The sequence below is a fragment of the Neodiprion fabricii genome, chromosome 1, assembly GCF_021155785.1.
Source record: "Neodiprion fabricii isolate iyNeoFabr1 chromosome 1, iyNeoFabr1.1, whole genome shotgun sequence".
Taxonomy (NCBI): Eukaryota; Metazoa; Arthropoda; class Insecta; order Hymenoptera; family Diprionidae; genus Neodiprion; species Neodiprion fabricii.
The window spans coordinates 20,416,414-20,444,049 of NC_060239.1; the positions used below are offsets into that span (position 1 = coordinate 20,416,414).

At 38.4% G+C, this 27,636-nt stretch overlaps 1 protein-coding gene across 2 annotated transcripts in view; it reads right to left on the reverse strand.

The window, feature by feature from the left end:
- Nucleotides 1-402: 402 nt before the first annotated feature.
- The window catches only part of LOC124174421 (UDP-galactose transporter senju), a 65,692-nt gene continuing 38,458 nt past the window's right edge, over nt 403-27,636 (reverse strand). For both annotated transcript variants that reach the window (XM_046553575.1, XM_046553574.1), the window contains exons 3-6: nt 5,248-5,294; nt 5,033-5,172; nt 1,763-1,915; nt 403-1,211 (exon numbers count right to left, since the gene is read on the reverse strand). In XM_046553575.1, coding sequence (XP_046409531.1) covers nt 714-1,211; nt 1,763-1,915; nt 5,033-5,172; nt 5,248-5,294 — 838 coding nt within the window. In that variant the 3' untranslated portion in view covers nt 403-713. The remainder of the gene's footprint in view (nt 1,212-1,762; nt 1,916-5,032; nt 5,173-5,247; nt 5,295-27,636) is intronic.

Here is a 27,636-nt window from a genome sequence, read left to right on the forward strand (position 1 = left end):
GAATCACTATTGTCACACGTCTTATCTTATCGAGCTACATAGATTTACTGACTCTTTCGACCCAAACTCATCTCTCTCTCTGCCTCTCTGTCTCTTCTCCTATTTCCAATATAAATCGTCATACCCCCTTCGAATCTCAAAACTTTCGTCTGAAGCATTTTTACATTGGATTGATTAAAATGAGACACGCTGTATATTTTATAAACCAAATTCATTAAATCAAATGATATACATTTTAATATAATTTGAAAAGAAAAAATATTATAAGGCACGAGCAGTATTTGTTCTTATAAAGAAATAATGCAAAACATACAACTAGGACAAACACTGCTTCGTAGAATTCTTTGTATCTTATACCATGAAATAAATAAATAAATAAATACATATACATATACTATACTATACTATATTATGAAATTTTTATTGTTGTCTAATTTCAGTTATTATAAGATATAAATTAATTCATTGAAAAAAGGATCAACTAAGCAAAAAAATATGAAATTTGTTCAATATTTGGATAGTTATTGTGATATAAGTTAAATTTCAACTCCTTAATAAGATTTAGCGACTTCTCCAGCAGAGTACTAAAAATTCGCACATTTTTCTTGGTTTTCCACATATGTGACCCGGTTGTTAATAAATACTTTATTGATAAGTAGTCACGGTCCCTAAATTATCTTACAAGTAACGTTTTCATAAAATTTAATCTAGACTCAAACCAACTGACTTTGTTTTGTGGAGAGTAATGATTCACTGTCAGATTCATTAGTTGTTTGAACTTTTGGATGCGTATTCTGCACTGGATTTTGAGAGTATAAGAATACGGAATAACTTACAACTGCAATGGCAACAACAGTATTGACATGAATCGGAATATTAAACAAGATCCAGCAGAGGATAGCAGTAAATACGAGTTCCAACGCACTGGCAAAGGTCTTCAAAATCGAATTCAAAGTTTGCAAGAAGAAGCTTGTTATTATACCCACAGCTGCATTATTTACTATAATTAAGATGACTTTCGGCTCAGTGAAAATGCTAAGACCGGTATGTTCAAAAACGTCTGTCAGAATACCTTGGCCTACAAGAACTATAGCGTTGCAAAAAATACTGTCGATGTACATGAACACATTTTGTACAAAAATGTTTATTCGAGCTCCATGACCCTTGAGTAAATATTCATTGTATACTCCGGCCAGACACGAACACACCGCCTGAAATATGTGTAAAGTGGAATTGAGCTTCAACGACTAAAACTATCTTCTGGTAGAATCCAAAACTCAACTATCCGACGAAATACGAATCACAATTACCTTAATTGTATTTCAACGTATAGTGAAACAATAGTATAGAAATTATATCAAGCCACGTGTCGATCGACAATTTCTGGACGACAGTGCGGCCTACCATGCATGCTAATCAAGATGTTTGTTAGTCAAGGTATATGATACTCATGTATGCCCTTGTTGGATGAATTTTTACAACATTTTGTAACTCTGTCTGTGCCTCATTTTTAAAACCATTGCAATCCTTCTCGCAACCAATTACACGGATGTCCAGCTCTTTCTATAGTTTAAGTAGTAAAATACTCTAATACATGATGAAACGTTTTAGAATTAAAATAATGTACAAAATTTATTATTGAATAAATCAAAGTCCACCGACAACCTCGCCAATTATTAGATTTCAAATACCTTTTCCTTCAAAACATCGGTATCATATACCCTGCCGGTTCAATGTAAAAGTATTAGAAGGTAACTCATACCTGGATCAATATAAACAGGGCATTTATATTGAAATGCAAGCTCTTGAACATGCTGGAACCATATCCTATGTTGACGTGTTTGATCATACAGCCGAATGTTAAAAACATTAGTGAAATCCACTGTTTGGTTGATAACTGCTTTTTGAAGACCATCTAAATCAACAGTCAATCCAATGTTATTTTATGGAGTCATTCTTGAGGATACCACCTTACGAAAGTCTTTCAATCCGTTTATCTCAGAATTGTCATAATAAAAGCATATAGCTTGCAATTAGTTTTAAAAAATTTTGTTGTGTTATTAATACAGTTGTAATGATTAACCCTTCATTACGCACGTTAGCTTTCGCAGCACCTATAGGCGCGTGGGGTCTTGGGAAACCACATTTTGTTAATGTAATATTTTCATCTGCAATACAAATAAAAGGTTTTATACTGGACATTGTATTCGTCTATCCGTCTGGCAATAACGATTTACGGGTTTTATATTTCAAATTCACTGATAATCATAAATAAACAATATTTGATGACAGAGGTCAAGAAGCCTGAAAATTTTACCACTGTATATGATATCGCGAAAAAAACTATTTCTATGTATACACATGTTTTTTTAGCACAGTTGCTGAGACAAAGACATAAATAAATAAAATATTCCATGGCATTCCATTTTTTCAATAAACGAATACAGTTTTTATTAACTTAGAAGAAGCACATTTTTCGACCAACGGAAATGTACATGTAATGATAAAAACAAACTTAATAAATATTTATACATTCCCAACTTTATGTTATTAATATGATCTTCAACTTTTGTTAAAATTTAAAACGGTATGTACTGTAACGTGGCATTTTTGATGCCCGTTACAAGGGACTCCTTGAACCCTGGGCGGAACCTAAATTTAGGAATTTCCGAAATTGAGTCGCGAAGTTTCTGCAAAAGAGCGCCAGGACTAGAGTCACGCATTCGAAACTAAGAGAGGGGACACCTTAGCGAATAGCGTAAGATATTTCAGGTTTTTTTTGTTTTTTTTATTTTTCGAGCTACAACGGCATCAGGCCAGAAGTCGACACCGAATTCGAGGAAACTGCGAAGTGGCGGACTAGCGACAATTGCGAAGGAAGGATGTCGAGGCTGCGGAGGGGGAGCCGACGCAGATCCCCGCATCGCGGGAATCCAAGGTGGACGCGATACCCGCTGGCGGCCGGCGCGCCGCAGCCTCTCCCCCTTCACCCCGCCAACAATTGACCGGCGAACTTGCGACGGACCGACTAGCGACGAGGGAGCACCACGCTCACCGCCAAGACGTCATGGAGCTGCGCGGAGGACGAGATTGCGATCTAGCTTCAAGTTCTGCGCAGCGATGCTATTGGAGGTGCGCGTCGAGTTGCGCGATCGGCGAAATCGATGACGGATCGATTATTGCGTATGCTTGTGAGTATGACGTCACGTGTGGGATGGCGTATCAAGATCCGTGTTGCGGCAGGTGGTAGGTTTTTGAAACCACTCTAGTTCTGGCGGTCGTGATAAGTAGTCACGTTTTGGGGAGTTTCGCGAAGTAATGGACTCGCCCAAAAATCGCGAGGGGAATGGAAAGGGGGTTGCAAGGATGTAGAAAGTAAGCGCTGCTTCTATCCCCGCGATTGAATTTCGAGCATAATTGCGAAAAGGCTTGCCGAGTACCGGATAGCCGTTTTGGATTTGCGTTGTAGAGAAGTACTCGAAATTCTTTTGCAGATTCTTTTGCTTGATGACCGTAGCCTGAGTACGCGTGTTAGAGTAGAGTAAATTTTGAGTTCCTGAGAAAGTTGAGTAGAGTCACGGGTTTTAGTTGAGTCTCTCTCGTTAGTGAAATCAAGTATAGCCGAATTTCGCTGTACCGGGTCGAGCCGCGTTATCGGGTTTTTTTTTTTTTTTGTGTCACCTCTCGAGTAGGTCGGGAAGTGCCGAATTGGAGTGCTCGGATTAGCGGGTAACGTTTTGGAGGATTTTGAAAAGATTTGATTTCGGATGCGTTGCGATTGCGTACAGTTTAGGTTACGTTCAGTTGCGCCTGCATTGAGTTCCGTACCCGTTAGTTAAGATAATGTAGATTGAGTTGCGTTACCTTGAGCTTGTGTTTAGTTGAAGTTAAATGTAGTGGTGCTTGCGCTTAGTTAAGTTGCCGTTTAGTTAAGATAGTTTTTAGTCGAGTTGAGGTGATGTATAGTCGAAATTGCCGTTGCGTTGAGCAGCAGTTGAGACGAGAAGTTTGAGCATTGAGTTTTGGTTGCGTTTAAAATATAGTAACGTTTGCGGATTCGTTTAGATTTAGGGCAGCTCGCGGTAGCGTCGAAGCTCCGAGTCGGGTGAGATCTCGAGTGAGATTGAGGACGCCGTCTGTTCGGTAGCCCGACGGCGCACCGTCGAATAATTAGTTTTAGTTTCGTTTCGAGCAATAATCGCCATGGAGGACAAATGGCGAATTTGCAAATTGAGAATTGCGTATGAGGATTTTGTGATCGTTGAGTGACGTTTTAGTTAGGGAGCCGCGAGCTCATTAGAGTAAGAAATAGGGTAGGTTACGTGTAATTTTCTGTTTAATTTTAGGCTCGCGATGCGCGATTTTTGGATTATTTTTTTTTTGTTTTGTATCACCGCCATTGGGAAATATAAGATTTTATTTTACTTTTGTTAAATAGCATGTGTATTTCGAGTGTCTCTCTCTCTCTCCAAAAATTACCCCTCCCCTCTCCGCGGTACTGAGCTATCGAGCATATGCCCGAGGAATAGCGCATTAATGATTTCGAGGCGTGTTAATCACGCCAGGCGCCCAACAAAACTGCGATATTGTTTTAGATCCAGGGTACGTCGTGGACGCCAAATTATTGTGCACGCGATAAGTTCTCGGTCATTTTCTCCGAGTGACCCAGGAGCGGGAAAAATTCACGTCACAGTACAAACAAATGGATGTACGTTTAGTTCTGTACCAGAAATAATACTTACACCTGTGATTGACCACAATCAGTAACGCCGGTACACGCGAAGGGTCGGTATAGACCCCAGCGAAGTTTAGTGACTCGTAGCTGCGGAATAAATGGCGAAAACAGCATGCCAACATAGAAATGGCTGTATTGGAAAGTTCATATAGGAGGTACTGTTAATGGCAGCGCCAGCAAAAATTTTCGGAGCAGCGGAGACAAACATTAAAGACCTGGGGTCTATACGGCCCCTACGCGCCTAATGAAGGGTTAAGAGTTACAGAGATATTTCTCTTAGTAAATAGGTACAAGTACCTGAAAAATAATCCCCGTGATGACAACACGAAATTGGAGTAAAAGATAATACGTTGTTGGATCAAAAGCAGCCAAATTTACAAAGGCCAAATTGTTGTAGAGGCAATATAAAAATGATGGAACCATATACAGCAGAAGTACTGAAACATGAAAACAATAATCAATGTGAATATATAATTTTTGAGCTTTAACCAATTAGTTTATGATCTGCTTACCTCTTTTATATTTCCTGATTTCTTGGACAAGTGAGATAATAGAGTGACTGAAAATCATAATTACAAAATCAGTTCTTTACAACTCCAGTATCTAAATTTATATGTGCAGACGATTGAAGTAGCATATGAATATTACTTTGATTGTAATTCGAACACAGACAAACACACGCATATCTTTTTATTTACAAACAATTGAAATTTTCCAATTACGGCATTATTCTGTTTTTGCTACGGTATTCTATCCCTTTTATTTTCTGAATCCAAAATCAACTCTTGAGGGTAGAGATTCTTATCTCTTGTTTGATACTACATGGGACTTCATAGGTTGATTGAAAACATAAAATTGTAATTGGTAATAAAACACGACAGCAAAAAAAAAACGAAAATATTCAAGAATAAATATTTTGATCCTTATACAGATTTATTATTTTCACGATTTCCGATTACCTCCGTTTGTAATTTTTTATTGATATTTTATTTTAAAAGACATTAAAAATCATACTTATATCATACTAATTGTAAGTCATATCATATTAGGTTTTTTTTTAAAATTTCCATAATTTTTTGAAAATCTGAAAAAATAGAAAGGATTGTTTACCTACGATAGGACCAGGCCAAAAATTTGTGAAATAAGTAGTAGTTTTTTTGAGATTTTTTCAAAAAAAATCGAAGCACACAACCAATGTATAAAATCAGATTCCAATCTAAATGGAAAACAACCTAGTGAATAATTTTCTAATATTTTTTGCATCAAATTAATGAAAACTTTATTGAAAAACACACAATTTCAGAAAAAAAAATTCAAATTGATACAATTTTGAAACAGTGATGAGCATTTAAAAAAAATACAAAATTTTGACAAATTCACATCTCATAAGCGGCTGCACAAAAAAATTCGAAAAAATCACGGAGCTCTTTGTCACGGAGGGCAAAAAGGACAAAAAATTAGGATCAAATTAAAAATGTCAATTTCGATGGTAGGTTGGCATGGAATTCCCCATATATAGGTATACATGTTATGTACATGAAACCAACACTGCACCCCTGGATCCGCTTCCTCCCATTCGTTACCACCCGATAAATTGCAATAATTTATGTCCAACTATTATTTCTGTTATTTTTATTACATCAAAAAGATTTTTTATGAATTTTATGTACACTTTGGGACAATGAATCTGACACAGCTAATTTTTTACACTAAACGGTTATGTTGGCATCACAGAGAAACCTACAGCGCCATAGTCAGCCGAGCGCGAAACAAACTCAATCTCAGTAAACATAATATAACCCATGACCGTCGAATCTAACCTTAAAATACCGCGGGGATGATGACTTGTTAGATTGACACCACTGAACTTCAAGTTCAGTGACTGACACGTATCCTAAGGTTAGATTCGACGGCCATGAGTTACATTATGTTTATTGAAATTGAGTTTGTTTCGCGCTCGGTCGACTATGGCGCTGTAGGTTTCTCTGTAATGCCAACATAACTGTCTAGTGTAAAAAATTAGCCGTCTCAGATTCATTGTCCCCATATGTAGACTGACACGAACGAAGACTTGGATTTGTTATGTTGTGTTTATTTTTCTTGCCTCCGTTTCGGGCAATTTTAGTTATTCTTCAATCAATGGTTTAGTGGTTAAAATAACTGCTATATAAAAAAAATTTTTTTTTAACCATACAGTATGTTATAGTACATATATAGTATAGTCTTCAAGCTATGTCCTAAGTATGAACCGAACCATTTAGAGAGGAGACCACAGCTATGTGATATACCGTACTTAACTGGACTGTTCTCGAACATCAATGTCCACGATGCTTTTGTACACCTACCAACCTAATCATACCATGACTCGAGTAATATTGTGACTAATTCTGATTTGACGACGCAAGAGAAACTATTCATGTGAAACGCGACTCTGACGATGAGATATGTACGTTGTTCTGAGGTCAACAGAGCATAAAGAACACTCACGATTCTCCAATAGTTCTCATCTCTGATATAGTCCAGACGAATAAGCTATAAAATTGACTGACTTCTATTCTGGAATAACGTAGTTTAGCCGATTTTTTTATAGGTTGATTAGAGACGGACGAACATGTTTTCACTCACCCCCCAAAAAGTTAAGTCCGGGTTTGACCGTAACGATTGTTTAAACTTTTGAGATCCTACATTTTGTTAAATAACGTCTTTGTTATGGGTCATACACGAAAACTGTTCAAACAAAAGTTGTTCGTCTCATCATTCTCGATAAAACAAGCTGTCGTGAGATCAATTTCCTCTGTTTGTTTAGTTGCAAAATGTAAAATACCGTGGAAAAAAAATTTACATTTCTTGTTATAAATTGATGAATAAACAACGTGTGGCTTTGAAACTCATGGTACAGGTAATATGAAATGTCTTCAAAACTATCGTGCAAGGCTTTTTTGGCTGTGTTATATAGTTGAGCAACAATCCGCGACAAGCCAAAATCCGTATATCGTCTGCCCTTTCTTATGTGATTGGCCCATGGGTTGGCGAAAAATCATGGAGTCAGTTCGTTACTAGTACTTTCCATAAATGAAAAAAAAAAAATGTTTATGTTCAAAAATCACAATTTTTGGGCGAATTGAAATTTTTTGCTTTTAAACAAATAGAGATATCTCCGAGAATATTCATATTATTGTAAATTTTATGATGGATTGTACTTGCCCTTCATTTTACGAGTAATTTAAAAAAAAAACATGAATATCTTGATTAGAACCGGAGATAACGATGTTCAAGTGTTATTTTGTTTATTGTTGTTGTAATTAATATTGAGGGGGAAAAAAATATCAGCTATCTCTCAACACCCCAAGGCATCACCGTGAATTTTTTTAGATCTTTAGGTGCGTTGTATCTAGTAAAAAAAATTGCTCAAAGTTCGTCGAGCACCGTTAGTGGGAGGAATGAAGCCGGGCGGCGTGGTGGGGGGCTCGAGGCTTCGCGCGCCCGGCTGTTCTCACCGCTCAATTAACAAATCAATAACTTCGTTAATAATTATCGTAACACATTTTTTTGAATCTGTAATTAGATTTTTAATATTTGTAATATTTTTTTTTCTTTTGGATTTTAGTCATACTCTTAGGAAATATTGCTATAAATAACTTTAGATATATAATATCTGTGAATTTTAAGATAAAATGTTATAAAAAAAAAAAACTTAATTACGGTGGTGTGAGTATGTATTAGGGTGATTCAAAAAAATCATTATTTTATTCGAAAAAAAGTGGTAGTGAAAAAATGATTTGAAATGACGAAAAAATAATGCCTGCACGCGGAAAAATTTTTTATTTAAGATTTAGAGGTAGCGCAAGTCGATTTTATCTATTTATTTAGGGTGCCGCAGCTCTGTAAAGAGTTTCAGTCTAAAATGCAGGAATTCGACGTTCCTCGCAACCTTAACATAAGTTTAGACGATATGGACAGCCTTCTTTCTAGAAATATAATCACAGCGGCCAGAGAACTCGGAATGATCTCACGGCAGGGGGGAACCTCGTTTGAAAAGTGCCGAAACAATAAAGAATGCACTAGGATAAAGAGCCTGCTCAGAAAATCTCTAAATATTTGTAAAAAATAAAAATTTGAAAAGCCACAGGTTGACGACTATCTAGTTCTTAAAAACCAATACAAGGAGGTATGCAAACGCAGTGAAAAAGAATATACGGAAAAAATTATTAACGGAGTAGTGAACGTAAAAAATCCACAAGAATTTTGGAATTCGGTGAACAGGTACAGAAAAAAGCCGATGAAGGAGGCTGAGAGTATTAGTTTGAATGAATGGTGTAGTTTTTTTCAAGACTTCTACGAGGTTAACAACCCGGTAATAGCTCCGACTCCTGAGCTCACCAATGGGGTTGAGCTGTTGGATTCTCCAATAAATTCAGATGAAATTTACAAAAGTATTGCTCATTGTAAATTAAACAAGGCCCCTGGTATCAATTCGATTACAAACGAATTTCTGTAAAATCTTACTCCGAATTGGGTTTTATATATGAATGTAATATTCAATAGAATTATGGATACAGAAAAGACTCCAAACAACTGACCCTGTATACTAACTAAAATGCTGTATAAAAACAAAGGAGCAAATAGGGATCCAAGTAATTACAGGCCAATTGCGCTTGTAAATACAATTGTCAAATGCTTTACGTTTATTCTGAATAAAAGGGTTGATGCCTGGTGCGACATCAATAATATTCTCCCCGAATGGCAGGCGGGTTTTCGGAAAAGAAAAAGTTGCTTAGATAATATATTCTCGCTCAATTCAATAACTCAATTGCATATACAGAAGACAATAGGCAAATTACATGCAGTTTCTGTTGACTTTAAAAGCGCATTCCTGTCTGTAGATCACTCCAATCTCTGGGGTAAGCTGCAAAGAAAAGGGTTTAGCTCTAAAGTTATAAAAGTTCTTTAAAGCTTGTACTCGTCGGCAAATATCAGAATTGGAAATTCAGACGGAATTTCAGACCGTATTTATATTACAAATGGTGTATTGCAGGGTGAGATATTTTCCCCAACCCTCTTTTCAATTTTTATTGCATTTTAGAATATTTTCTGTTAAAAAAAAAGTATATTAGAGGAGTATCAATTACTCATTTAGTAGAAATTTTGTTACTTGCATATGCCGACGACATTGTCATTTTGGCCGAAAGCTATATTCATATGAAGAGAATAATTGAAGCCTTATATGAGTATTGTGTATTAAATAAGTTATCTGTAAATACCAAAAAAACGAAAGTAATTATTTTCCGAAAAGGCGGTCTCATGCATAAACATAAAGAAAAAAAATTCATGGTCGGGGATAGCTCTGTTGAATTGGTCAAAGAATACGTTTATCTGGGGGTGACCTTTTCCCAAACAGGGTCATATGAATTTCATACAAAAAAAATAGTTTCCAAAGCCAGAGCAGCATGCTCTTCTACAATAGCGTTAATACATAGATTATAGGCGAATTCTTGGAAAGTTTACGATGATGTATTCGGGGCGCTTGTACAATCAATATTATTATACGGTACAGAGGTGTATTCATTGAGGCATCTAGATAGTGTGGAAAAGATACAATTAGGTTTTTTCAAAAAACTCTTGAATTTGCCTCAGTGCACACCAAGTTATGCGGTAAGAAGAGAATTGGGACTTAGTCAGTTTTCGTTCTTAGTCTTTAAGCAAGTCACAAGATGGATTAATAAAATTTTGAGAATGGAAGATGATCGATATCCGAAAATTTGTTTTCTTAGACCGCTACAATTAAGTTAGTACAAAGGTGCCCAGGATAGTGCGAAATATAATTCGGTTGTATTAGTGAAGAAAATGTTCTTTCAACCAATTGACAGTCTAGACCTATAGAGTGAAACGTCGCCAGGCGAAATAACGTTGCAAGAACCTGAACTATTAGAGAAATATAAAGAATACTTGAGCGATATGAATGGTGAAAAAGTAGCACAATCCTCGTCACATATTATGTACAATTGGTTACAGGCTGAGAATCAGGTTCAAAAATATTTGAAAGTGTCAATACCTTTGAAAATATTAAAAGTTATCTGTCAATACAGGCTAGCGAACTCCTTCTACACAAGATTAATAGTCGACTCTAGGCATTACAAAATATCTAAAGGAGGATACTGTAACTATTGCAGCGAAATTATAGATTTAGGTCACCTGACTGTTTCATGTAGAGAGCTATATTATAAAAGAGTTGGACTAAAATTACCTCTCTTAGAAAATGGATCGCTTGATATACATATAATTTTCTCTCTCCCAATAGATTTTAAAATATTGAGAAAGTTTTATGCTCTTATATGTTTTGCGCTTGCTCATTATTCAGTGTACTATAGCCAAATAGCGAATTTTAGTATAAAAAATAAATTGGAACTCTGTTGTACAAATATATTGTAAAATTTCGAAAAGAAGAATACAATAGACTACTACTACTACTACTACGACTACTACTAATAAACAGCTAAGACACGTCTGAGGCCAATACTTCAACAAGAACGACGAGCTAATTTTAGATGAGATTTATACACTTTTCGCAAAAATTAAGGGAGCTTTCCAGTGTGAAATTTTCAAAAAATCGATTTTTTTTTTTTTTTGCTTTATCGAATAGTATACACTCTTCCGAATATTCCCTGAAATTTTCATGCCGAAATTCAGATTATTTCGGTTACTGTACAGCATTTTTTGGAAGAAGGCAACGGAGCGCTACAGCTGCCGCGTCGGCCGTCTGCCCGTGCGACTGTTATTTCTATTGTCTCGTTCCTACCTGTACGTACATGAACTTGGCTCGCCAATTGTCGAAAATTTGAATTCGGACTATTGCATAATTTGCCGTTAATTAGCCGTAAATTAGTCGTGCGACTTATTTTTTTGTCGCACTCAATTTTCAAAAAAAAAGCGGATGGCGTGCTAAATTCTTGAAAATCAATCAATCACTGCGTGTGGCAACTAGCCCCAAAGCACGTATTCTGCGGCAAGCAGATAGTAGAAATCGCTACGCAGTGTGCTGTGTGCACCTTCAATGAAGGTTACGACCCAATTTTGAAAATTTTGAAGACGATGGGATGCACGATAGGGCCGAACGCCGCAGATTTCGCCGCTAAGCACAAGAATGCGCGCATCATCCAAGCAAACCGCCAGGCGTCCCTGGTAGCAAAGAGGCGAGGACAGCTCGTAGGACTGAACAATCCATTGAGCACGATCTTTTCGAAGAAGCATAAGGGATATTGTATGGACCTGGCATCGCTGATTGACCGTAAGTAAACGATTTACCTAAAATTTCCTCACTTGAAACTTTGAACGCGTTTTTCTCGAAACAGCATTTTTCAAAACGGTGTCCAACTTGGAGGGCAGAGTTTTAAAGCTATCGAGTTGAATTTTTTACACAATATTCTTAACGTCATTGTTTATCGTGCTATGGAAGCTTTTTTTTTTTTTTGACATCTTCCTATTTTTTTGTAAAAAAAACTGCCAAAAAAAATGCTAAAATCGATACTTTTTGTTCAAACCGGCGCCATTTTTGCAAAAAAAAAAAAAAAAGAAAAAAGCCTCCATAGCACGAAAGCCAATTATATACCGATCAATAATCTTTTTGTGTTTTTTGTTTCAGATCAAAATTGTGACTCCCAACGTGGACACCACATCCAAGTGCATTTTCTGCAACAATTGTTTCATCATTTTTATAGATATTAATTAATAAATAAATCGATCTTTGAAAAATTGTTTTGTATTCTTCAATACCCAATTAATATACAAAAAAAAACCAGACTGATTAAATTATTTTTTCTTTAAAAAAAAAAATCGCGAAAAACAGCGATTTTTCGGGCTGTCACACTGGAAAGCTCCCTTAAGGGAACAACAAAATTTTCGCAATTTTTTGGTGATTTTCAACAGGCTGTATTTCAGTGAAAAATGGTCGTGCAAGAAATAAAAAAACAAAGCTTTTGAAGCTTGAAGACTCTAGTTTTTGAATTTTTTGGTTAAAAATTTTTCGAAGCACTATTGGCCATGGAATCCTTGGATAAAGCACGAAGAAAAAATTTTCAAAATTTTTTACATTTTTTTTTTCGCTCTACGGGCATGGAAAAATTTTTCCGAGCTAAACCAATGCATAGGTCGCATAGCCTGTTTATTCAGCTTCAAGATGCTTTTTTTTAAACCTCGATACGACCATTTGTCTTCGAGATATCGAATTTTGAATGCCAAAGGATCCTTTTTCACTCAACTGCCGATGTCTCTGGAACTACTGGTCGCACAGCGAGCCGAAGGGCAATTTCTTTTTCTGCAGAAAATTTCCTACAAAAATTTGTCAAGGTTGATGTCAATAAAAATTTTTTTCCACCTGTAGCGTTGACGTGAAAAAAGAGCAAAAAAATGCCATTTTGCCTTTTTTTGGATAATCGACTGTATCTTCGTCAATATTGGGGGAAGAGCTTAGGTTAGAAGAAAATTTTACAGCCTAATGTTCCCCAAAGGTCCCCCTAAATCGGTAGATCGATCGGTTCAGCGGTTTTCCTGGACCGATTGATTGAAATTTTGAAAAAATCAAGGGAACAAGGTTTTTGTTTCTTAAGGAACCTTGTTCTCTTAATTTTGTCAAAATTTCAATCAATCGGTCCAGGAAAACCGCTGAACCGATCGATCTACCGATTTAGGGGGACCTTTGGGGAACATTAGGCTGTAAAATTTTCTTCTAACCTAAGCTCTTCCCCCAATATTGACGAAGATACAGTCGATTATCCAAAAAAAGGCAAAATGGCATTTTTTTGCTCTTTTTTCACGTCAACGCTACAGGTGGAAAAAAATTTTTATTGACATCAACCTTGACAAATTTTTGTAGGAAATTTTCTGCAGAAAAAGAAATTGCCCTTCGGCTCGCTGTGCGACCAGTAGTTCCAGAGATATCGGCAGTTGAGTGAAAAAGGATCCTTTGGCATTCAAAATTCGATATCTCGAAGACAAATGGTCGTATCGACGTTTAAAAAAAAGCATCTTAAAGCTGAATAAACAGGCTATGCGACCTATGTATTGGTTTAGCTCGGAAAAATTTTTCCATGCCCGTAGAGCGAAAAAAAAAATGTAAGAAATTTTGAAAATTTTTTCTTCGTGCTTTATCCAAGGATTGCATGGCTAATAGTGCTTCGAAAAATTTGTAACCAAAAAATTCAAAAGCTAGAGTCTTCAAGCTTCAAAAGCTTTGTTTTTTTATTTCTTGCACGACCATTTTTCACTAAAATACAGCCTGTTGAAAATCACCAAAAAATTGCGAAAATTTTGTTGTTCCCTTAATTTTTGCGAGAAGTATATATTAAGCTAATACCTGTCTATTTTCTATCTTCCGTACCGCACTACAAGAACCACCTCCCAGAACATCACTTGGAAAGAACCAGATATCGCAAGGCATAGGTCACGGACCGAGTTGACAGCGTCATACTGTCAGCCAGAGGACAGCCTATCTCAATCCAACTCCAGGTGGATGCCTGCAAGGATTGAGAACAGGGTGATGCTTGGTGCCAGGCGCAACGTGCCAATACAGACCTCCAATGACCAGACTTATCGGCCAGGAGCCGAATCACCTACATTAGCGCTACAGCCACTTGGATGCGTCGGCGACGGATACGCGAACCGCCGACGACACTTATCAGCCAGGAGCTGAACCAGCCCTATCGCCTATTTCGCCGTCAGCCATCAAGTAAGAGCATGTTCGTCTGATGCACATGCCTCATCGAAGGATCGCAGCATGGTCGCCAAACCCGAGTAGCACGGGATGGGCCATGTCAGACTGGTGAGTTTTGGATGAGTGGCCCATATGGTAATCACCACCACCAGAACGTCTCGGTACAATGGTGCCATAGGGCGAGTACCGAGCTGCGACCAATAATTCAATATATGTCAACGAGAAAGAAGATGGACTACTGCCCATCTTACCCGTTGACCCGTCTCACGTGACCTGCTAGCCCAATTAGCGCTCACACAAGACAAGGATATGTCACGTGACAGCAGCGCGCCGAAAATCAGCCGGGATCACGAGGAGCATCCCTCGATTCCGCACATTCTACGTTCAGTGCCTACGTTTCTAACTTGTTTCTCCTGTTACTTCAACTGTTCTCTACCTTATCTTCTTTTCACATAAGTGAGGTTTTCTTTGTTATATTGTGCCGCCCGAAGTTATTTGCATCGTATCTTGACTTTATCTTTGACCTATTTTCTCTTTTATCTTTTCTCGCAGCTTGCGCTGCGTGGGCCACGTGGGCTCGTCCTTTACCTTATTTCTTATCTAATACCGCAAATAATTTCGCGACTAATTAGGTTACTTATTTCATTTGTAGTGACTATTGCTTCCTTTCCTAATTTTGCTTCGCTTGTCTAATATCACTGAATCGCAGCATCTTATTATCGCTTTGCTTATGCTTCAATAGTAATTATTTTATTACCAGCTTTATTTGATTAGCTAACTATTGTTCGTTGTAGTGATTGGTAAATTAATTAGCTTATGGGGCATTCCATGCCAAACCGACCTACTATCGAAATTGACAATTTTTATTTCGTCGTAATTTTCTTATCTTTTTGTACTCTGTGAAAAAGAGCTCCATGATTTTTTTCGAATTTTTTTATCAAGCCGTTCACGAGATATGAATTTTTCAAAAATTTAGGCGTTTTTTTTTAAATGCTCATAACTTTTTCAAAAATGCATCAGTTTGAATTTTTTTTTCAAATTGTGTGTATTTTTATAAAGTTTTCGAAAGTTTGATGCAAAAAAATATCGAAAAATTATTTACTTGATTTTTTTTAATTCATAGATTAAATTCTGATTTTGAACATTGTTTGTATCTGTTACGGGGTAGATTGCGTAGGCTCCGATGAACGGTAATCGGAGCTTACTCCACGCCCAGCCAAGGTGTTATTTGGCTATTATAGGGTCCGTTCACGTCGACTGTGCACTCGCGTGCTACTACTCCCAATGCAGGAAGTGAATGGAATAGAAAGGGATCGGTATGAAGGGAAGGTAAACGATTTAAAGTATATGATTGTTTATTAGTAGTCAATGCAACGGAGTCGGTCGAGGGAAAAGGGTATGGTCTTGGTTTAGAGAGATAGGTGTCTTGCTTGAGCGCTAGGATGGATTTGCCTAGTTTAGCGGGATGTAGAAGGCAAGCTAGCCGCGAGTTACAGAAGAATCTGCTGACATGCGGACGATAAGAGTAGACTACAGAGCGTAAGGTAACTAAGAGTGTGGGAAAGGAATAAGAAGTCTGGAGGACGTAACATATCCTTCGGTTTTTTTTTGAAAAATTCTCAAAAAAAACTATTTACCATTTCACTAATTTTAAGCCTGGTTCCGTCGCCGGCGTGAGAAAACAATTTTTTCTATTTTTCAGAATTTTTCAAAATACTCGAATTTTTTTTTAATCAAACAACTTCAAGCATTATTTTCAATGTGTTATAGAAATTCTTATTTTCAATATCAGTATGCAAAATAATTAGTATTGTTGAGTGATAAATGTGGGAAATACGTATTTGCTCCGGTAGCCGCTGCACAGCGCTACAGGCGCTCAGCTGTTTCCTGGCATCGCGGTCAGCTGTTTTCTAGCATTCATTTATGTTTCGAGTCACATCAAAATATTACGGTGTCGTTAGAGAAATACTAAAGAAAACATTGTTATTTATCTGTGTTATTTTCAGAAATAAGTAAAAGTCATACTTATATCAGATTATGTTCAATAATTTTGAAAAATTCTGAAAAAATAGAAAAAATTGATTTCCCATGACGGGACCAGGCTTAAAATTTGTGAAATGGGAAGTAGTTTTTTTGAGAATTTTTCAAAAAAAATCGAAGGATCAAACAATGTTCAAAATCAGAATTTAATCTATGAATTAAAAAATATCAAGTAAATAATTTTTCGATATTTTTTTGCATCAAATGTTCGAAAACTTGAAAATGCACACAATTTGAAAAAAAAATTCAAATTGATGCATTTTTGAAAAAATTATGAGCATTTAAAAAAAAAAACATCTAAAATTTCGAAAAATTCATATCTCGTGAACGGCTTGATAAAAAAGTTCAAAAAAAAAGTCATGGAGCTCTTTTTCACAGAGTACAAAAAGATAAAAAAAATTACGACAAAATCAAAATTGTCATTTTCGACGGTAGGTCGGTTTGGTATGGAATGCCCCTTATATATTCTCTCAGTTTGCCTAGGAAAAGAATAGCGGTGGGTAGTAGGGGTATATGTAAATGAGGATTTGGAGAGAAAAAAGGAGTTAATGAGAGGATGGATGGAGGAAGTTAATACGGATAGAAAAGTGATAATAGGGGGAGATTTTAATGTTAGGACAGGGACAGAAGGAGGGATAGAATATAATGAACAGGAAGAAGGGGGCAGAAAGTCGAAAGATAAAGTAGTGAATAAGGGAGGCAAAGAGCTGTGTAAGTTCATCAATGAAAGAGGGTGGGCAATAGCGAATGGGTGTGTGAGGGGGGACGAAGAAGGGGAATGGATATTTGTAGGGGGGAGGGGATGTTCAGTTATAGATCTAGTATTGATTGATGAAAGAATTAAAGAAGTATGGTGGAGTTGAGAGTAGAGGAAAGGACTGAATCGGATCATATGCCAGTTGTAGTTGGGGTAGAAGTCAGGGAGTCTAAAAGTTGGAGAAGTAAGGCAGGAAGATGGGGTATAGGAAGAAGAGTGTGGACGGAGGAGGGGGCACAGAAATGTGAGGAGGAATTTAGAAAGAGGATTAGAGGAAAGGGAAGTGTAGTGGTCGAGTGGGAAAGTCTAAAGGACAGGGTGAGAAAGGCTGTCGGGCAAACGGAGAAGGTGAGAGCGAGGAGCAAACAGGCATCGGGATGGTGGGATGAAGAGTATAGGGAAGGAAAAGGTAATCTGAGGGTGTTCTTGCAGAAGTTTAGAGACGGGAAAATATACAGGGAGGTGTATTGGGAAGAAAAGAGGAAATATAGTAGACTGTGTGAAGGAAAAAAGGAAAAGGAAAAAGAAAAATGGGAAACTTGGGTAGGAAGTCTAAGGACAGAAGGACAAATCTGGGGGTGGTAAACGAAGGGAGAAAGAAAAGAAAGGGGATAAATAAGAACATAAGGATGGAGGAATAGGATTTATATTTTAGAGAAGTTTTGGGAGGTTTGAGAGAAAGGAGAAGTAGAGAAGGTAATATGGGAGAGGAGGATTAAGCGAGAAAGGAGGAGGGGGATATTACTTAACAGGAGGTCGAAGAAATCATGAAAAAGTTGAAAGATAATAAAGCGATGGGGAAGGATGGGATACCTAATGAAGCTTGGAAGTATGGGGCGGCAGAAATTACAAGGGAGTTGTGGGGAGTGTGCCAGAGGGTATGGAGAGGAGAAGGGTGGCCAGAGGACTGGAAAGAAGGGGTGGTGGTACCAATAGTGAAAAAGGGGGAAGGGAAAAGTGTAGAAGAATATAGAGGAGTTACGTTAACACAGACGGCGTATAAAATATATGTTGGAATACTGGAAAAAAAGATAAAGGAATAGGTTGAGAGTAAAATATTGTTGCCGGAGAGTCAGGCGGGATTTAGAGCAGGAAGGGGAATGATAGATAACATACACGTGCTAAATTATCTGATAAATAGAGAAATTGCTAGAAGTAAAGGGAAAATGATAATAATGTATGTGGATTTCAAGGCTGCTTTTGACTCGGTCGTCCGCGGGAAGTTAGTGGAAGACATGAGGAAGAGAGGGGTGAGGGAAGGGTTGGTAAGAAGATGCGAGGAGGTGCTAAAAGAAACGTGTGGAAGGGTCAGAGTGGGGAAAGAGGTAGGGGAAAAATTTTGGACGGAAAAGGGAGTAAGGCAGGGCTGCCCACTAAGTTCCTTGTTATTCGTACTGTTTCTAGCGAACTTGGAGGACGAACTAGAAAGAGGGAGGTGGGGTGGAATAGTTTTATCGGGGGGGGGGTATGTGCATTGACGTACGCAGATGATGTGGCGTTGTTGGCAAAGGATGAGGATGATATGAAAGGTATGATTAGGACGTTGGAAAGGTATGTTAGTAAGAAAGGGTTGGAGGTTAATACGGGGAAAACGAGAATAATGAGGTGTAGGAAGGGGGGAGGGAGAAAAAGGAAAGTGTTTGGAAATTGGCAGGGTAGGGAAATTGAAGAGGTGGGCAAGTATAACTACGTAGGGTATGTGATGAAAGTAAACGGGGATCAAGATGAGCACGTTAAGGAAAGGACTAGGAAAGGAGCAAAAGTAATGGGGCAAGTATGGGGATTAGGAAAATGAAAATTTGGGAAGGACTGGGGTAGAAGAATATGGTTGTTTGACAAGTTGGTATGGTCTGTGATTAGTTATGGAGTTGAAATTTGGGGGTGGAAAAGAAGAAAAGAAGTACAGGATATGCAGGAAAGGTACTTAAGATGGGTTCTTGGAGTATCCATCCAGAAGGGTGGCAAGGTACATGGTTAGGGAGGAATTACAAAGGGATATGTTGGAAGAAAGAGCAGGAATGAGAGCATGGGGTTATGAAAAGAGGTTAGAGGAAGGAAAAGGCGGGGAGTTAGTGTGGAGATGTAGAATGGAAATGAGGAAAAGGGTGAGAGCGGGGAGAGGAGCAACGGGGTGGGAAGCGAAGAGACGAGACTTCTTCGAAGATAGAGGATGGGAGATGGTGGAGGTGGAGAGAAGATGGGAGATGGGTGGAATGAGAGGCGAGGATTTAGTAAAAGTAGAAAGAAGGAGGCAGGAGGAAGAGAGATGGGAAAGAATTGTAGGTTCGAGAAGCAACAAGGAATATAAGTTTTTTAAGGGAAAGGGAGAGCCAGGATATCTTAAAAAAAGGTGGAGTAAAGAAAGGTGGGGAAAGATAGCAAAATATAGACTAGGAGATGAACTGAAGGGATATAGGTTTTGGGAGAATAGAGAAAATAAGTTGTGCGGTATATGTGAGATGGAGGAGGAGACATGGGAACATGTGTAGGAGGGATGCTCGGGGCTAGGGATTGAAAGAGACTGGCAAGAAATGAGAGGGGAAGTTTTGGGGGGACGAGGGACAAGAAGAAAGATGGCTGAAAATAATAGGGAAGTTAAGAGGGGGGGAAGCAGAGTAATAGGGAAAGTAGAAAAGTTTAGCGGAAACGGAGGTCCTTTGGCTGGAGGGTGAAGGGTGTAGGTGTGAGTGAAGAAATAGCGGTTTTTGTATTTTTTATTTGTTTTTTGTCTTTTCCCTGCTGTGAGGGTGTGAGAATCTGAGTGTGACAGAGTGAAGAGGGAGAAGAGAAGAGAAAGGAGAGGCAAAAGAAGGAAAAAAAAATGTAAAACAAAATGTAATATAGTTTGTAGGTATAGAGTACAAGTGTAGTAGTAGGTTAAAAGTGGTTGTGTAAGCGGAACGGGAGTCCGCAGATGTACCCCTGAAATTTTGGGAGTAAATAAACGTCAATATATTCTCTCAGTTTGCCTTATTCTTAGTATCTTATCTCTACCTTTTACCGTAATTTCTATTAGCTTGTCTATATCTTTTTCTTTTCTTTTTTGACTATAAGTTGCCTTAGTCCCGACTATTTTTGAGTAATTAATATCGTAAGTATACCGCGTGCGCGATCTTCCATCGCTGCGCGGTGTAACACGTAGTTCTCGGAATCTGGAGTATTGCGCCGTACTGAATAACATCTTTCTTATTTACGTCTCTTCTTTATTATCGCTGGCACGTAGTTTGTACATAGTCACTCTCGCTTGTAATATATCGCGTTATAATATCTTTTCTTGATACCTACGTTGCGAATATCTGTATCTTTTCTATATTTTACCGTTATCCCTTTTCATATTTATCGCATATATTTCAGGCTAGACACTACGTATTTCTTTATACTTTCTGTTCTTATATCTAATTCCTGAATATTTCTTCGAATGCCTTATTTCTTTAAATTTATGAATCTTTGATTAATTTTGATATTATCTGATTAACTTGTATTTCTTGCTTCCTTTTATCACTTGCAACATTTCTTACTTTTGTTTATTATTAGTAATATTTCCTGCTTCCTTTATTGTTTATAACATTCTCTGCTTTATCTGCAAATTATATTGACTATTTTTTTCTACCGTGCTAATACTATTCTTTCGCTGTATCATTTTGTTTTCGCTTGCATTGTTAACCTAATTTAAGAACGTTAGATTGTGGATTGTATGCTAGCCTACCTTAATTCATTCTTGTGAACCTTGCTGATTGTTACTCCAAATAATAGTATCGTGAACATACGCATTTCTCTCGCTTATCACGTTTCCCTTGTCGCGTTAATCTGTTAATTCTCACTCATAACTTTTTCTCTGGCTGTATTTAAATTTCTTACATGATTTAATTGTATCTGAATTTCTTGTGTTGCTTGCTTGTAATTAATATCTCTCGCATTTTGTTAATATACTTGATACTGTTATCTTTACCAATTTTATTGTGTTTATTTATTGGATACGACCCCTCCCCTCTACCCCTATCTTGTCTATACTGAGAACCTGATCTTTTCCTTTCTTGTCTTTTCTCTAGTTATCTTATATCTGACGCTACGGCGTCTGGCGCCCAACAATAGTATCTTTATCGTTAATTATCTTAGTATTCAGATCAGTACCTGCGCCGTAGGGTAACCGGACTTTCCGCCCTCTCAACTATCTAAAAATTTATACGGTTACATTGTATATTCCAATAGCCTCATCTTCTAAGAATATTTTGAGCCCATGACCAATAAAAAATTCGAACAACTGTGGAAGTTACAAAAATAGTGAGTCAGTATACCTGGCCGGTCGGGTCAGGTCATATGACGCCCGAAGCCGAAACAGCCGCTGGTCGTGTCTTTTGGAAATTCTCCCCTACATTCGAAGGTACAGTTAAACCGGTTATTCGATTATTAGATTATGCTCAGTCTACGTTGAGCCTTCGCGAAACTAAGACAATTTTTCCAGTCGAGAAATTTTGAAATACAATAAAATGAGCGAGAGTGGTGAGCGAGCGTTTTTGAGAAAAAGGGTGGAAGATCGAGCGCATTGTTTCATATCAACCAGCACACTAAACCAGAAAGTGAGGATGTAAACAGCGGTTCGTCTGCGAGGAAAATTAAAGTCGACAAAATCGGTTGACTTAAATATTGAGCGCAGTCACGGCGGAAATGTGATTTTGAATTTCATTTCGGTTATGGCTGCGATTAGTTCGTATGTCATGTGCAAAAGTGCAATAGTGATATTCGATTCTTGGAATCACACGTGAGACGATTAGGCTTCGCATTAGTTCTGAAATGTGACATGTGAGCAAAAGTCCATAAGTTCGAGTCCCTTTTTTACTAATAACCACAGCTACGAAATAAATACCAGATTCACTCTAGAATTAGGTTGACAGGAATTAAAATTTTTGCGGGTATTATAGATCTTCCGAAATGCTGTTGTCAATCAACTTACGACAAGATTACGCGAAACGTACGAAATGCAGCAGAAGTGGTTGCACATTCATATATGCAAGCATCAGCTGAAGAAGAAAAGCGACTCACCGGAATAAACGAGAACGTCGATCAACCTGCTGAAATAATTGTCTCTGGAGACGATACTTAGGGAGAAAGAGGATTTTCGTCGCTCCAAGGTGTAGCAACTCTCATAGGAATTTTGTCTGGTGAACTTGTGGATGTTATCGTAAATTTGTCAATTTGTAAGATGTGCCAATTTTGAGAAGACAAAGAGGAAGCCGTAGAATACAATTAGTAGTATGAAGTTCATGCATCTGAGTGCACAGCAAATCATAAATGAAGTTCAGGGAAAATGGAAGTTGATAGAATTGTTGAGATTTTTGCTAGATTTGAACAATTACACGGCATAAAGTATTTTCTATTACCTTGAGGATGGCAATATGAAAACATTGAAATTTGTAACAGAAATATGACCGTATGGAGACATAATTGTAATAAACGAAGAATGTACCGGACATGTTCAAAAATGCATAGGCACTCCGGAACACTACAAGACAAAATAAAGGTCTCGGAAAGAAAGGAAAATTGACAGCAAAATTAATCGACGACTCGACAGTGTACTACGGACTGGCTATAAGAAATAATTACTAATCCATCGCCGACATGAAGAAAAGTATGTATATGGCAATATATTATCACAAATGTTCAACTTACAGCGATCCTCAGCATGATAACTGCTCCCCTGGCGCGGAAAGTTGATGTACGTGGCGACAAGCAGAAGCCGCAGGCTCTTCGAATTCATATACCTACTCACAAGCCTGCACTCAATGCATCTGTATCAGAAGCGATTAAACCGGTATATGAAGCCCTTAGTAGCGACGAATTATTAGAAAAGTGTTTAGGAGGCTTTACCCAAAATAATAATGAAAGTTTGAACTCCAACATTTGGGAAATCGCTCCAAAAATATTATTTAACGGAAACGTGATTGTTGAAATTGCTACATACATTTACGCTAGTATATTCAACGATGGAGCAAACATTTTTCTCCAAATCCTGCAACAGCTTAACGTCGTTATCGTACCAAGAGCGGTAGCAGCTTGTGAAGCATTGGGCAATACACATTTGTCTGTCGCACGCATCCAGGCTGAAAATGCAACAAAAGAACCAGAGTTGCTAGAAGAAATAAAAAAAGGGATGCTGAGGAAGCGAACAAAAACTCATTTGAAATATTAAAATGTGCTAGTCTTCAATAGGAGCAACGATTCATCCATGCTTCTATACACGTACTTGTATAACTCTTACAAATATTATCGTTTCTACTAACTGAAACAATTGCAATATACTGTACTGTACTACAATTTCCTGTACTATCTTGTGACCTGTTGTGAATTTGGGATAACGATTATGTTCATTGCATATCTGACTCAAAACATGCAAATTATAAAAAAAGGCATCCATTTCCGTCGAATAGAAGCCGAGAAATTCGCAATGAAAGAGCGCGCCGAGAAAATTTTTTTTGCAAAGACGGCTGCGCTCTTCCCCCACCACCGCAGCGCACGCTGCAATTTCGCGCGACGGCGTTCACTCTCTCCTGCATTCTAAATGCGAATGCGTATTATAATATTTTCAACAACTTGCACGTGGATAGGAGTTGGTTTACCGAACCGATCGGCGTTCTGCAGATTGTGCTAGCATTTATAGCTGTCTAAAAAACCAGCTCTAAAGTTAAAGGCCATTATCTCGGGATTTACCTATTGGATTTCGACTTATTTTTTTGAAATTGTGCGTCTTGAAAACAGCTTTCTAACCGTGTACTATAAGGTAACACTTTATAGTATATAGTATAAAAATCAAAAACTGAAAAATTACCAAAAAAAGTCGCATTTTTTCGCATTCATCGTCGAATATCTCGGAAAGCATGGCTCTGAGGCAAAAAATGTACAGAGGTAAATCTGTTTAGAATTACATTTTCCGCAAGATGCACTTGGTCTTGAATGTGAATTTTCGAAATTTGATTTTTTTTTGACCATGTTCCGCCACTTTGCGCCCACGGGGACTAGGATTTTCGAAATGAGCGCATTTTTTTACATAAAAAGCACTTGGTCCCCAAGTGTGGTAAGCCAACAACCAACCCAATCCCTAATTTGACTGGAATAGTATGCCGTTCTGCGGACGTGGGCTCGCTTCGGCTACAGGAATCGGGAGCGACTTAGTGGGGGGTCGTGTAGTGGGGACCGGTTGAACGAGCACGTCCAAAATGTTCCGAACGCGATACTTCTCGGCATATCTCTGGCCGCTGGCTGCTACTCGGTGCCCACAAGCTGAAAAACAAGCGAGCGCTCCTTTCCTATCATGTGGGGGTCAAACGGATACTCTTTCTATATTCTAAAATCTCGTTCGCCGTATAGCGTTTATGCTGAGCGACTAATTTTTACATATTTTGATCATTTTTGTTCTAAAATTAATCATTACAATTTTTTTTTTCGGTCGAGTCTCATGGCGCTTCTCACTCTTAGGCGCCCGGAGCGACCGCTCCAGTCGCTCCATGTGTAAAAGCAGCGCTGGAGATAGATAGCTACATCTATATCTATACTAATACGAGTATATGAAATTCTTTGAATGTATGTTTGTTCGGATTTAACTTGACATCTATTTGACGAGTTTTGAGGAAACTTTTTTGAAAATGCTCCTTATGATTCCAGAAGTGCTGTAAGCTATGTTACATTCGACTTTCTACACAAAATTTTGAGTTAATAATTCATTCAAGTTTTGTGCGTTCTCTACTACTTGAGCTGTCACTGAGACCAACCGTTGTCCCATCGCTCCGATCGTTATAGTGGGGGTAAGATTATTAGTATCGGGGAGGTGGAAGAAGCGGAGCTAGATCTGTAATGCTGCCGGTTACGAGCCAACACACACGAACAGGCATCCCATGCGGATCTCTGGGAGCGTCCATAAATGACGACATCTGTTTTAGGGAGAGGGTAGTCAGATTATGACGAAAAATTACTGAGTGGAACTGCGTGGGGGATCAGATATGATTACGTTACATGCAAACAGCGAAATTAACAAATAAGAATTTACGTTTGATAAGAATGAATACTACTCATGATTATTACTTCCTGGTAACAAAGGGAGTCTATTTTCGGGAGATATAAATTTGCAAAATTGGTGATTTCGAAAAATTAACGACGAAGCCAGGAATCGAACCTGGTATCTAGAGATGCTTAACCGGAGCCTTACTCTACTAGACCACCTAGCCGTCCTGACTCTGTTGTCGTTAATTCCTCTCCTGACCAGTGAGTTCAAATTTGTTTTCTTGTGCTTGGTATGTGTGAATAGAAAGTTTTCGTCTCTTAAGCACCCGATGTAAGAATGTATGTAGATGAATGTTTACATGTTGAAATCTTACGCTTCCGATGGGAAGCACACGCAAGACGGTCAAAGCCGTCAAGTAAATGATATGCGGATGTACAGTATCATCAGTTACGAAAAAATTCATTGTTGGGAGATATAAATTTGAAAAATTAGTGATTTCGAAAAATTAACGGCGGAGCCAGGAATCGAACCTGGTATCTAGAGATGCTTGACCGGAGCCTTACCCCACTAGACCAGTAGGAGTCTATTTTCATTTGCGGGAGCGGGAGGGGAAATCTTCATTTCATTATTATTAATTTTTATGTAGTTTCAAGGGGGGGGGGGGGGGTCTTCAAATTTCACAGAAGTTGGCAAAAGCAGGGGGAGGGGGAGAAAAACTCTGAAAATTCGAGTACGTAATCTATGGACGCTCCCTCTTCTGTGAATGTAATATTTTTTTTACGACAATCTTCCAAGTAAATAAATTTTAAGGATTAAAGAAAAAATCATAACCCGGGTAACGCCGAGTATTTCTGCTTGTATTTTTATTCGTATGTAACAGTTTTGTTTCATTTTGACACCCAAGCGATACATGAGATCACCAAGCACAGCCGAAATGCGGTAGAATGAGAGAGTGCAATGGGGTAAATAACAAAAGGTACACCTGCTCCATCTCATTATCATTCTTTCCATCATTTCCGGATTAGGAACAGCGACGAGACCGAACCCGAATGACTCAAATAACATCTCGGGTGGGTATTAGAGGTGATTCGATAACCACTCGTCGAATTAAACCTCCTGAAACCCGTAACATCGGTGACAGCGGTGGTCTTCGCGTTCCGGAACCCATGTCGCCGTAATCAAATAGCACGGGACATATTATCAAATACACGTCAATTGGCAGACAACAGGCCAACAACCACTCAGGATATTCAGAAACGACATCATATCGAACCACATTAGCATCAGCAACAGCAACAACACGCAACCTCCCGGTGTGACTACATGAACACCAAACTAGTTGACAACAAGCAAACAATCTTATTATGTCATCATCACAGCTTGATGCATACTCAGCGTATTGTCACTAGCCAAGCACGACACAACACGACTTAATCGGAAATCAAGTACGAAGCCCATTGGAGCACCCATTTTCCACGAACTGGTTTTTGACGTCCATCTCTGCTTCACCGACGATTTGAGACCGGATACCGGAGACACCACTACGCACTAATCTCAGGACAACTACACCAGCAATCTACAAGCCTCGAAACCAGTCGATTGTGCGTTTTCTCATGATCTACGTTTTGCATCCACCTGTAAGTCTTAATATAATCTATCTTGCTAAATTAATCTACATTTCTCACTACCGCAAAACATCCAACACTCAAGTACGATGGCTGACACCCAAGACGATTATCATGTCATATGTATAAGCCAAAGACGCCATGCAATGGGTTCCGCCCTTCGACGGGCATAACATCCCAGTAGACAACTTAGTCTTCACAATACCACACGCAAACTCACTCTTAAGACCGAACAAAAAACCAATATTCCCTCAAGTGATCTTGTTCAGAATGACGGTAGATGCAAAAACAGTATTTTATGGCAAAGAGTTCACCACGGTAGATGATATCATTAAAATTCTTGAAGGAGCTTTCCAGACTCCTGACGGTATAAGCAACATGTATATTACATTTACGGGAGGCAGCATAAAGCAAGGCTGATACGAGAGTGTTCTAGTTTTTGGTGGAAGAATAGATCAGCTAACGACAAAATTCTTAACCGTGATTGCAGCCAAATATCCCCGCAACAGAGTCGATGGTTGGTTGGACCACGTTAACAAACAGGGGCCTACTGGCCTTCATCAGAGGTCTTCGCAATGAGTTAGAATTAAGGGTAGTCAGTTATAGACCGACCACATTCAGTGGCGCGATAGAAATTGATTTCGGTGAAGAGCGTGAATTGATGAGGCAGTGATTGCCGAGCGCTAGTCAGCCCAGTTCGGCCAATATTTCTGCTCTGTGGCCGTTATCGGGTTTCTCTCTTCCATCTGCATCTCCGCCTCCGACATCATCTCTAACCTC